The 13,898-nt window shown below is 42.8% G+C and overlaps 1 protein-coding gene across 1 annotated transcript in view; it reads right to left on the reverse strand.

Annotated features, from left to right (window-relative positions):
* PAPPA (pappalysin 1) overlaps positions 1 to 13,898 on the reverse strand; it is a 611,319-nt gene that overhangs the window by 164,804 nt on the left and 432,617 nt on the right. Inside the window, exons 11-12 of the mRNA XM_029613956.1 lie at positions 9,560 to 9,679; positions 7,103 to 7,238 (exon numbers count right to left, since the gene is read on the reverse strand). Coding sequence (XP_029469816.1) covers positions 7,103 to 7,238; positions 9,560 to 9,679 — 256 coding nt within the window. The remainder of the gene's footprint in view (positions 1 to 7,102; positions 7,239 to 9,559; positions 9,680 to 13,898) is intronic.

Raw genomic sequence — 13,898 nt, forward strand, 5'->3', positions numbered from 1 at the left:
CCTCGTTAATGTTTTCCAATTTTTAAAATTTTAATGTTTTTTTACGTTTATGTTTGTAAATAGTATGCACTATTTCCAAATAATGTGCATTATTCAGAAATAGTGTGTACTAAAAACAATAGAAGAAAAATACAAAATTTCATGTTTTTTTTCTATTGTTTTGTTTTGAAAACAACAAGAAACGACATAGAGAATATTGTTGACATGTCATTGACATTGTCTATGCTGTTTCAAACAAATGCACATCCCTATTTTGTCCTTGCTCAGTGATGGGAACCTTAGTTATTGAGAAGTGAATGCCTGAATCTGATGGTTAATAGCACTGGAATTAATTTTAATACCCTGTGGTACATTGACTGTTCAGGATTTGGATGTCTTGAAGTGAAACAACTACCCCTTGCTGGTGAGATACTGTTGTTGTATGTTTGTACGAAAATAAAAAAATTGGTTGGACTAAAATAAATGTCCCTGTTTTGTTTGACTTGCAGGTATGTGTGAAGTACAGTGGCGAGAGGGAGAATACCTGGGGCTTACCCCCTCAAGAATGCTGAAGGACCTATAGCTGAAGGTCATTCTCCAAACAGAGAGCATAGGGTTAACCATCCTTCCTACCATGTCATCAGACACTGTGTGGAAAGGGGTGGGGGTCTGCAAGGCTACCTAATCAGGATGTAACCTTTCAGAGTGAGTTGAATTTCCATCTTTCTCCCTGCCTGGTTATATTCCATCACAATCATCTTTACAGAACCATGTAACAGTATATATATAATGTCTATATTCAAAAGCCATTCAGATGGATATCTGAAAAGTTATCAGTCTAAATGGCTAGCCAGCTATATTTAAAGCTGTATTCTAGCCGCATAATAACTTATTTGGCTAGAATTTAGTTACATAAGTCGGGGGCAGTCTAGAGTCGGGCTATATCCGGCTAACTTAACTAGCTGCTCCGCGGCTGAATATCAGCCCCAGTATTGATTTTCTATTCCAGTTTCTCAAGCAGAAAATCCTTGCATGCTACCACACAAGAACTTTTGACTCATTTCTACTTCCAAGCAAATTTTGCTGATGGAAGTGTGAAGGTCCCTGCTGCATATATACTTAGTTCTGACCCTGAATAAGCAGACTAGGCCAGAACTGGTACCAGACAAGGAGAAAAAAAATCCATCACTTCCAGGGATGACCCAGCACTCTCCCCTCGATCTTCAAGCCCTACCCCAGCACTCTCTCCATCCCTAGATATAGGCACATAGGTCTTGTAGAAGGAATCTCACACTGCAAAGAACATCTCTCTGCTTCCTGATCCAGCTCCTTCCGTACAAGGCAGGCAACAGGAGGGAAGGGGTGAGGTAGAGTTTGGGGATGTAATAAGGAAAGCAACAGCACTTTTAAGGAGACAGCATCAGAAAATGAATCCCACTCATAGGCAGAAGCATAGATGCCCTATGGCCAATATGACCTGGGCCATAGACAGCACTGCCAGAATGGTGCCTTGAGCTGCTGCTCCTGCAGCCCAAAGAGGGAGAAGGAACAGGAAGGGTCTTGATTATGGAGAATAGTAGCTCTTCTTTGGTCTGATCTGCTCTGTCTACTTCAAATCTCCCCCTCCCCTCATGTTGCCTGCAAGACAGGTGGGGAGGAGCTGGTTTAGGTAGCAGAATGGCTCTTTTCATATTTGTTTAACATTTTGGATGACTGCAGGAAGACCCACGACCAGCCGCACCTACCCTCGAATGCCACCAATGTGGCCGAGATGCCACCATGCCCCTAGGTCTCCCTAGGCATGGTGCACTAACTCTTGAAGCCCATGTGATGGGAAATTGAACTGCCAGCACTCAGGGATGATGTCACACAGCTGAATATTGAAACCCCAGCTGTGCTCCAAGCCTTGCCTGAACAACAGATCCTCCTGCTTTGCAGTGTGTGTTGCTTGCTATCTTGCCCTGCCTTACCCTGCTTGTATCTTGGTCCTCAGTGCCTTGTCTTCATCTTGTCTGTCCATCTCTGTCTGACTCCTGGTTCAAACCATTTCTATGGACTTGACTACTCTTCTGCCTGCTGCCTGCTCTGACTTTGACCTGGACCTAGACACCATTTGTTGACTGCCTGCCCCAACCTTGGCCTGGACCTGGACACCATTTTCTCGCTGCTAGCCCTGACCTCTGCCCACTACTCGTATTCAATTGACCACTTCTTACAGGACTCTTGTCTAAGCCTTACAGGCCCCTGGAACCTAAAGGCTCAAACTATGGGGAAAGGGGCTAGTATCAGTGAAGCCCTAGAGCCAATCCCTGTAAGAGTGAGTCTACCTGTTGTGCGGCTGTGCTGGTTACCTGGTTATACATAACTGGATAACTAGTAGTATATATTCAGTAGTGCAGTCACGCTGCTGAATATACCTGGTTATCTTAAAATAACCGGACAACCTATGGTCTGACCAGCGTTAGCTCCTCCCCAGAATGCCTCCTGCCTGCCCCCGAAATGCCACCAACTTATCCTGATAAGCGCTGAATATAGCTGAATACGTCATTTAGATGGATAACTATTACATTATCCATCTAAATGATGTTTGAATATGGACCTCTTGGTTTTTTTTTTCATTGAGATTGAGAGTGTGTCTAGTCCAGTTTGTCCCCAAAGGGTATCCATACTATCCTGCCCTCAACCTATGGCCCATGAGAGACTGTACCTCACCTTGGAGGAGTTCCTCCCAATACTTGCCAAGTTTGAGAGGCTGACTCTTTGGCGTAGGGGTTACATAAAGATATGACAAAGAAGCCCCAAATAAAAAAAGGGCAGTTTCAGAAGAGAAACTGAAAAAGGCAACATCTACTTTGCACACACTTTTCCATATTTGTATCCAGGCTAATTCAGCCAATGGAATTTAATTCTTGGATCTCTTTTGCAAGATTTCAGCAGAGACCAGTAAAAAGGTTACAGGACCAAGAATATAGGAGCTATATTGGTGGTAGGAAACATGCCTCCCTCAATGGCTAGATCTACAAATCCACTGGATGTCGACAGACCTTCAATGCTGTAAGTACTTGTAAGTCAGGCAGATATTTTCGTTATTGGTTGGGAGCATAATTCTCTCCACTTTATAGTAGGATTGGTGAGACTGTCCTTTCACAGCATCTACCCTCACTTATCTGGTGGAAAACCAGGGCAATGGGGGGATGGGGGGGGGGAATGATATAGAAATGACAGTAAAATGCCTCAAATCATAACTAATGCATAACATGCAACAGAAAGGAGGATCTATAAAAGTGTGTTCCAATATGAGCCTAGGTAGACTAAAAAGTAAGGTAAAGGAAATATTTCATCACAGAAATGATGGGATGGAGCTGATGGAGGTAATTCAATGACAAAATTTCAGATTATCTGGAGCAAGTCATGAGTTCCTCAGTGGTAGTAATGTGATGGGAATGCTGGAGGATTAAAGAGTATCTGTGATATGGACGGAGATAGGAAAGGGCCCATGAGACCTAAACTTTTACATTCAGTCATATTTTCAATAAAGGTGTAGCAAAACCAGAAAGCAACAAATGTCAAAACATCTAGAAAATATCACACAAATTGGCAGTCTTTCATAGTTTTTCTAAGATCATCAGATTTCAAGATCTTTGGATTCTGTAGTTCATGGCTGCTTCAGTTACTGCACCTGAATAGATGTTCCATCTAGATTGGAAGTTAATTCATATTTAGGGATGTACATTAGTTTACAACTAAATAGAAAATGAAACAAATTAGAGCCAATTTGTTTCTTTCATGGTGCCTCAAAATGAATTGAAGGGACCCCCATGAATTAAACAAATCCTATTTGTTTCATTCATTTGAAATTGAATGATTTCTATAAGCGATTATAGTCAATGTACTTATAGAAATCAAGGGAGAGCAACAGGTGCATGTGTACAGTAATGTGGGAAATGTAGGAAAAGCCTCAGTGCTTTCCTAGAAAAGCAATGCACAATTATTAGAGAAAGAATTGTGTTATACTAATTGTGATACAAACTTTTTCATTTGGCAAACCAACTCTACAAGAAAATCTAAATTCCCTCCTGTACCTTGGGTGTCTTTGTGCCACTCAGCCTTGCTTCCATGCTCAGACTTTACTCCTTTAGATTTTCCTTTGCCGCTGTGCCTTGCTGTCATACCCAGGAGCTAACACCTTGGCAGTCTGTGGGAGCTGCTTTGCATCTCTCATGATGCTCTGGAACCTTGAAGCCACTCTTTGAGCTGCTTTTACCCTTTATCAGTACCTGCCTTGGAGGTTCTTTTCTGCTTTGTTCCACCTTCGTGCTACCTTAGGATGCTACTGCCACTTTCAGTGTCAAATTGTCACTTGAGATGCCACCAAGGGTTCATGGCACTGTGTCTGGTGCCCTATTTTGGAGCTTTGGTGTGTTCTTCCCACTTTTTCTACTTCTGTGCTCCCCTTACAGTGACTTAGTGAAATCCTGCCACAGCTGGTACCCCTTTGCCTCTTTATGGAGTCGTAGGCTATTCATGCCACTTTTGGTGCCACTTTCCAGTCTTCTCAGTCTTTCTAGGTATCTTGGAATTATGTTCTCCTTCTGTTGATTTCTTTCAACAAGTTTTAAGACAACTGATTAAAAAAAGCTATTCTGGAGCCTAATATAGGCTGAAAATTACTCTTAATTCTCCCCCCATTGACTTTAATGGCAAACGAAAATAAATCAAACTAAAAAAAACAATTTTTTTTTTCATTTTGAAACTAAAGAAACAAATTAAGGTCCCACAAAATGAATTTTAAAATGAAACAAATTTTTTCCAGCTGCACATGCCTATTCACATGAGCAGAAAGAAAAAATGAATACCGATACAGATGAAGTTATGAAATATGGTGCTGACTACAACAGTTTTAGCCACTTCAGCAAATATTTTTAAAATGAAGATGTAAGAGTTCCTAGAAGTCGATGGTATTATTACTAGGCTCTCAGATTTCTTGAGGTCGTAATTGATGCCTGTTGAGGGATTTGCTCTGATCACCTTGCTGGAAGGATTGCCATCAGTGCTTTCTGCCTTGTTTATAAATAATTCTAAGAAGTTTAAGCTCATCACTATGAGATCTTCTTTCAAGGAAATGTTTTATATCAGTAAGCCAGGAAGAAGGAACCAAACTCCAAAACTCTCTGAGTATTTCTATTTGAAAGAAACATAACCAATGCACATTATCCTTCTGCATGTATTCAGGGCTGGTGTAAGCTTATTAGGTGCCCTAGGTGAAACTTTCAGCCTGCAACCCCTCCCCCCCCATGTCACAACCTCCCCACATACAATAAAAAATTATGCATTTATAATCATTTTACATGGAAAAGGGCATTCAAAATATAGTCTTCTGAGGTAAAAATATCACGACATGTATATTATATTTACATGCACTGCTGTAGTGCCATCCAGAAAACCCTGCAGAAAATAGTAAAGAGGACACTTGGAATTGGTATTAGACCTATTGTAATATTTGTTGAGTGTGGGTTTGCCCTCAAAAAGCCACGAGTAAACTGTATTATGATTATTGTAAACTTCCCATACCAAAACAGTAATTTCCAGCACTCAAGCAGTAATAACTCTACCTATGAAAAAGCAATACTGCAAATATTACACCAGGCCCTAAAACACTAATATGCCTCCTAATAGGAACATGGAACAAGCCAGGCTTCTATAGATCCCTACATAGAAACTACAAGCTAGCAGAATACCTTACTTCAGTCATACATGCAGAACACAGACCTTCACCAAATACAGAATAAAGACACCATAAACTATAAACAGAAACACGTAGACAAAAAATGAACTGGAAACCACAAAAATCCAGAGTCTGTATGCAGTGCAACAATGGAAAAACAGAAACTTCACCATGGGTCATTAAACAAACAATAAAATCAAGAAATATAAATATAAATTAATAAAGATAAAAAAAATCCCTTGCTATCCATACCTGGGATCTTTTGAATTTCGGATGGGAAAGAGGAGAAGGGTTCTTGCTGCTCACAAACTTTATCCTCTCTCTCTCTCTCATATGTACACACAGCCTCGCTCACTCACACATTCATGCAGTCATGCCCTCTCTCTCATACATACACACACACACACACACACACAGACATGCTCTCTCTCTCATACTTATACACACACACACATAGACATCCTCTCTCTCTCTCTGAAACATGTAAACACAGAGAGACGTGCTTTCTCTCTCATACATGCACACACATACACACACACACACACACAAATACGCCCTGTCTCATACAAACACATACAAACATGTCCTGTCTCTCACAAATGCACACACACAGAGAGTTGCCCTCTCATACATGCGCACACATACAGACATGATCCCTATCTCCCATATATACACACACACTCACATAGAGACATGACCTCTCTCTCGAACACACAGACACAAAAATGACCTCTCATACATGCCCTCTCCTTCATACATATACACACAGAGACATGTCCTCTCTCATATACACAAACATACACACACACTCACACATACGGACATGCTCTCTCACTCACTGCCCCTCCACTGGCAACAAAGGCTATCAGCAACAACCTTGTCCTTCAGCTCCCGTGGCCCTCAGTGCTCTTCCTCTTTCTTCAGGCTTGTGGTGGCTGACACTTCTCTGCCTCCTTCTCCGCTTCGTATAGTTGAGCAGGGACCAGGGCCAACATTACTGCTTCCTGAGTGGAAGGGGCCGTTCCAGCCCCGGGCCACGCTGCTGCTCCTCGTGCTCTTCACTGCTGCATGGGCCAAGGCCAGTAGCACCTTTTCTTTTGGCAAGGACGCACTCTTCCCGCCTCTGCTGGCATTGTTATGGTCTCTCCTTCTTCCCGCCCACGCGAGACTGTGCTGTGACTTTTTCTCTTCCAGGTCACACAGGTGGGAAGAAGGAGAGACCATGCTGGTGCCACCCCCTGACTGGTGTGCCTAGTCTGCCTAGTGTTTCCACCGGCCCTGCGTGTAATGCTCTAGTGCCCATTCTCCCTCCCTCACAAAAAATAAATGTATCTATGCATTATTAATGAAATCAAAACTTCCCAAATATAAAAGAAAATGGTGTTTTCAGACTTTTACCTAGATCATGACTTTGGTTCTTGGTGTCAAACAGTTGAACACTGATTGTCTCCTGTCTCTGGTCAATGTAATTTGTTCCATCTGTGACCAGGTGAATTATGACTGCTGCAGTAACCATGGGCTGATTAAAAAATGCCTGTAAAGAGAAAAAGAGGAGAAATACAGTGATCCTCAGAAGCTTCTGCTGTTATGCACCTAGCTTTGTTTAGCACTGCACTATACAATATAGCCACTGTATCTCCCACTGTAAAAGTAATTGTTCTCTATTTTATATAAATGAGACTATTCAGTTGGGGTTTATGTCTGCAGGATAACTTCTGGGTCATATTTCCTTAAGTCACTTGTTTTTTGCAGTTTCCTCATTCTCCTTTGGGCTTTCAGTCAGAACTAATTTCTATTGGATTAGAGATATTTAAATACTTCCAAGGTATCAATGTACAAGAGAGGGTCTCTTTCAATAGGAAAGAGGCTCTGAAACGAGGGGTTATAGGATGAGACTAAAAGGGGGAAGACTCAGTAGTAATCTAGAGACTTATTTCATTACAGAAAGGATGGTGGATGCATGGAACAGCTTCCCAGTGGAGGAGGTGAAAACAAAGACAGTATCTGATTTCAAAAGAGCATGGGACAAGCATAGAAAATATCTGAGGGAGTGGTAGGGATTGTCTACCTGATCAATTGGTGTGGATGAACAAACAAGATGGGCTGTATGTTCTTTTTCTTCCATCATGTTTCTATGGGTTAAAGTTATTCCTATTTTATAACCCCCACAGTATCCCAGGCATTGCAGTGACAGTCTAGGCCAGAGGCAAAAGGTCACAGTTCCCTCCAGAACCTAGTATGCATGCAGGACCGGAGAGAGCAAGAATTAGGCCCGGGCCAGCTAAGAAAAGTAGGCCCCTATGTAAGATTCTGATGTGATACTTATTAAGAGAAATCGTTTTCTAAATTTCCCAAATACTTTTTATTTATTTAAGAAGGCTTTACAAGCTTTTTTTTGTTAGCAAATTCTTCAATTACAATTGAAATTTTTATTTATAGATGTAAGAAATAGATATAGTTAGCTTTTTTTTTTTTTTTAATTTTGCCCAACAAAAGTAGGCCCCTTGAACATTGTAGGCCCTAGCCAAATGGCCATGCTGGCATCCCCTTTCTCCTGGAGTGTATGCATGAATCCTGAGTCCAGTCAACAGAAGTTGCTATTGAACAATGGCTGAAACTTCCTCCATCCCAGGGGCTGTGAACTCTGTCTTCACAGTATCCCAATCCCTGCTTGACCCAATATGCAGCTTACTAGGGATGTGCATTCGTTTCCAACGGATTGGTAATCTGCAATGTATAGGACCATAGTCGTTGTATTCGTGGGGACGCGAAACGTATCGCGATTCCCCACGAATACAACAAATCTTTGCCAAATTATTCGGCCATCTAAAAGAGCAAATTTAAACAACCCCCCACCCTCCTGAACCCCCCAAGACTTACCAAAACTCCCTGGTGGTCCAGCGGGGGGTCCGGGAGCCATCTCCTGCACTCACACCCTCGGCTGCCAGTATTCAAAATGGCGCCGATAGCCTTTGACCTTTTTATGTCACAGGGGCTACCGGTGCCCTTGGTCGGCCCCTGTCACATGGTAGGAGCAATGGATGGCCCCCACAAGACTTTTGCCAAAAGTCTTGTGGGGGTCAGGAGAGTCCCCCAAGACTTGCCAAAAGTCTCTGGTGGTCCAGAGGGGGTCCAGGAGCCATCTCCTGCAGTCATGCCATCGGCTGCCAGTAATCAAAATGGCGCCGATAGCCTTTGCCCTCACTATGTCACAGGGGCTACCGGTGCCATTGGTCAGCCCCTGTCACATGGTAGGAGCACAAGATGGCGCCGGCCATCCATTTCTCCTACCATGTGACAGGGGCCAACCAATGGCACTGGTAGCCCCTGTGACATAGTAAGGTCAAAGGCTATCAGCGCCATTTTGAATACCAGCAGCCGAGGGCGTGAGTGCAGGAGATGGCTCCCGGACCCCCCGCTGGACCACCAGGGAGTTTTGGTAAGTCTTGTGGGGGTTAGGAGGGTGGGGGTTGTAGTTAATTCAATTTTAGCCGGGAAACAAATAAGAATTAACGCATGAACGTATTGGGGGCCCCCCTTGCCGAATGCAATGTATCTGCCCCCCGGCGAAATACAAATACCGAATGCAACATATGGCGTCCCTCTGCACATCCCTACAGCTTACACAGCATATCTAACTCACAGCCCAGAAAACAAAAGATCTGAGACAGGAATCAAACCCATGTTCTCTGCATGGCAGCACACAGTGTTGTCATTCAGACTCTATGCTGGTTCTTGAACTGTGTAAAACTTTAGTAGTAGATGTGACATGGATTAGGGGAATCATAATTACCCTATATATTGAAGGTTTAATATGAAATGACAATGGCAACTCTGTGAACTCTTGCTTCTTACCTTGATCCAGTAAGTGATCTCAGTTAAATGGATATACTGGATGCGTAGTATCTCAGTACATGGATACCACGCATATTGGGACACCCCGTCGCTCAAGTCAATCACCTTGGTTCTGCACACCTAGGGAAAATATAACTTGCTGAATACTGCAGAAATTACATGATACACCTTCAAAGAGGAACCATCTTGCTGTTTTTGTAATAAAGTATTTATTGTGGCTTCTGTGTCAATCAACTTGGATATATATAAAAAAGGATCACCAATCAAGTAATAGGTGATGATTTTTTTTTTTTAAATGCACTTTAACACATTTATGGCGATCTTTCTAGAGCTATGTTTCCTTCGTCAAATGCACTGACCTGCTGAAGAGAATATAGCTCTAGGAAGATCATCATAAAATATGCTGTTAATCCAATAAAAAAAGCATTACCTATTAAGTTGTTTGTTGACCTATATTTCTTTTAGGTTTATAGGAAGTTCTAAGAACCACTTGACAGCTGCATGATGCACACATCCCAAAGTAGCAGAGTTCGAATTATCAGCAACATGTTTGTGTCTAATTTCCATCTTGCTTCCAAATTTTATTGCTTTATTTTACTTTATTAGGATTACAAAGTATAACGTTTGAAAAAAACAGCAGCTGGAAATCAAAAGATTGTTTTCTAAGTCTTCTCTTGATAATAGAAACATAGTCTACTATATAAAAGTCATGAAGGGCTCAAAAATTATACATCAGACAACACATCTGCATGAAAATTTTATACCCTTTCAGCGTGTTCAAGAGTACACCTAGAACAAATATCCATTGATGCTAGAAATAAGCGAACCTCAGCATACCATGCACTGCATTATTTGATTAAAAAACAAACAACTTGCCTTTATTTCATGAGAGACCTGATTGTTTGATATCAAGTTATATAGTCTTTAGAATATTACCAATGGCCTATTTCCATTAAAATGTGGTCAATATTACTCAAGCATTCAAGCAAACAGTAATAATTTACAATTTGATATCACTACAGCTCTTGCCAAGCAAAGGTCACCAGTTAAAAGTGGAAATGGAAAGCTGTAAAATGGGGATAGAACCTTTTTTAAACTGAGTCATTACTAAGGTTTCTGGCAATAGTTCCTAATTATCATCACTTCAGTTGTGCAATAATGGCGGAGGCATTTTACCATACCTTATCTTTCTCTTATGTATTTCCTATTTCATTGCTTTCTACTTAGTGAATACTAACTTGTGTAGCTCCTGGGCTCAGAGACTCATTTGAGAGTGCTGGGGCCATAATGTCTCATGCTCCTGGATTTTGCTCCTTACAGAGAGGAAAGGAAAATCTTTCAAAGTCCTTAGATGGTAACTTTTAAACCGACGCTTAGGGGCACATGTGCGCATGTTTGTCAGCCTGCACTCAGGAATGCAGCCATTTTATACCATGCACACATATATGTGTGCATGTTATAAAATAACCTGACCGTCCGCACATGTGCACAATTTTAAGGGATACAGGCCTATGCACGCAAATGCCACTTCTACCAAGTGAGTGGGGAGATTTTAATAGACAAGCGCGACAATGCCTTTGGCTGTTCTCCCATTTCATTCCCAGTTCAACAAGTTAAGGGATAGGACTTTGAAACTCCTCTAGTTTAATAGTCCTTGATAGGAAAATTGGTTCTTACCTGCTAATTTTCGTTCCTGTAGTACCTCAGATCAGTCCAAACTCCTGGATTTTGCCTCCCCTCCAGCAGATGGAGTCAGAGAAAGTTTTACTGACACTGCCTCTTAACCCGAGGTGCCACCTGCAGTCCCTCAGTATTAATCTGTACCCAAGCCAGAAATGTAAATAACCAAACCAACTAGAATCCCCCAAATGAGCAGGGGGGAAAGGAAACCTTAAAAACAAAATTGTGCACACATAAACCCCTGTGTAGGACTAACAAAACCTCTGCCATTCTTCAGGGTAAGTACAAAAAGAGAAAGACAAATCGAACAGGATCTCCAAACTACCTATTTCCTCCAGAGGGTGGACTCTGGACTGATCTGTGGTACTACAGGAACAAAAATTAGCAGGTAAGAACCAATTTTCCTTTCCCTGTACATACCCAATGCACACTTTATGTCTAACTGTTGTAAATGTCTAGCATGTGGCTCCAAAGGATCCAAACTTGAAAAGGATGGAATTTCCACTGATTGATTTAAATGAAAGGATGACACCACATTGGGTAGAAAGGAAGAAACCATCCTCAAGAAAACTCCCTTGTCTGATATTCTCAAAAAAGGCTCCCTGCAGGATAAAGCCTGAAGGTAAAAAATAGCCGAAGAGATAGCCACCAAAAAAAAACACTTTCAAAGTGAGATCTTTCATAGTCACACATTTCAGAGGTTTGAAAGGGGGTGCACATATGCTCTTTAAGACCACATTCAGGCTCCGGGAAGGACATGGCTGCTGAACTGGAGGGCGTAAATGTCTCATTCCCCGAAGAAAACGCACAACATCCGGATGATCCAATAGGGAAAAACCTGAAACCTTACCTCACAAACATCCTAGCACTACCATCTGAACCCTGAGAGAATTAAAGGATAATCCTTTGACTAACCTGTCCTGGAGAAAGGCCAAAATATTCCCCACTGAGGCCCACCTAGGATCCACTCGCTGACCGGAACACCAGGACTCAAAAACTCTCCATGCCCTCGCATAGGCAAGAGAAGTGGAGGTCTTTCTAGACTGCAAGAGGGTAGTAATGACCACGAACAAATAATTTTTGTCTCTCAAAAGCTGCCTCTCAAAAGCCAAGCTGCTGGACAAAACCGATCTGCCTGATCGAAACAAACAGGCCCTTGATGCAGAAGATTTGGCAGGTGAGCAAGCCTCAATGGTCAGTCCAATGCTAGGTTGACCAAGAACACAAACCACGGACGCCTTGGCCACTCTGGTGCCACGAGAATCACTTTGCCCAGATGAATCTCTATGCGCCGTAAGATCTTACCTACCAATGGCCAAGGAGGAAACACATACAGTAGGACATCTGTCAGCCAGGGCTGAACCCATGCATCCACTCCTTCTGCTCCTCATTCTCTTCATCATCTGAAGAAATGTGGGGTCTTGGCATTTCTGGGGGTTGCCATCAAGCCCACACATGGTGGGCCTCACCTGCGACTGATGAGATGCATCGCCTCTTCTGACAGCTCCCACTCCCCGGGTCCAGCTGCTGCTGGCTTAGAAAATCTGCTTGCACATTGTCCGAGCCTGCTATATGCAAGGTTGCCAAGTGCTTCAGATGCTGTTCTGCCCAGTCAACTACATTCGCTCTTCCTGAGCCACTGCATGACTCTTGGTACCCCCTTGTCAATTGATGTAAGCTACCATTGTCGCATTGTCTGAAAAGATTTTCACCGGCTTTCCCCTTACCAAGGGTAGAAACACCAGCAGGGCCAAAAGCACCACCCTTGTCTCTAGACAACTGATGGACCAGGAAGCTTCCTCTGGCGACCACTGGCCTTGCACCGAGTGGCTCTGACATACTGCTCCCCGGCTGGAGAGACTGGCATCGGTGGTTACGATCATCTATATTGAGATATCAAGATCCATGTTGCAACTCAAATTGTCTGGGAGAAGCCACCATGAAAGATTGGAATGTGCAAATTCCAGGAGAGGGAGAGGTAGATGAAAATGCTCTGATAATGGATCCCAGTGAGACAGTAAGGCCGATTGAAGAGGCCTCATGTAAGCAAATGCCCAAGACACCAATTCCAAGCTAGAAGCCATAGATCCAAGCACTTGTAAGTAATCTCAGACCGTGGTTACTCGGTTGTCCAACAATCCGCAAACTTGGGCCTTTAATTTGGAAATCCGTTCCTCGGTGAGAAACACCTTTCCTGCCTTTGTGTTGAAATGCACCCCCAGGAATTCCAAACTCTGGGAAGGAACACAAGGACTCTTGGCCACATTGACTATCCACCCCAATGGTCTCAGGCACCAAAGAACCAAATCCACTGCTCTCTGACAAAGGGATTCTGACTTTGCACAGATCAGCCAGTCATCCAGATAGGAATTGACCAGGACTCCCTCTCTCCAAAGAGCTGCAGCCACCATGACCATTACCTTGGTAAAGGTCCTGGGTGCAGTTACAAAGCCAAAGGGTAGAGCACAAAATTGGAAGTGTTCCCCCAGAATCATGAAGCACAGATATCTCTGATGATTGGGTTGGATTCCTATGTGCAAATAAGCTTCAGTTAAATCCAAGGACACAAGGTATTCATCTCTGTGCACTGCCACGATCACTGAACGAAGGGTCTCCATCTGGAATCAAGGAACCTTCAGAACCACGTTCACCTTCTTTA

This window comes from Rhinatrema bivittatum, chromosome 8 (assembly GCF_901001135.1).
Source record: "Rhinatrema bivittatum chromosome 8, aRhiBiv1.1, whole genome shotgun sequence".
NCBI classification, from domain to species: domain Eukaryota; kingdom Metazoa; phylum Chordata; class Amphibia; order Gymnophiona; family Rhinatrematidae; genus Rhinatrema; species Rhinatrema bivittatum.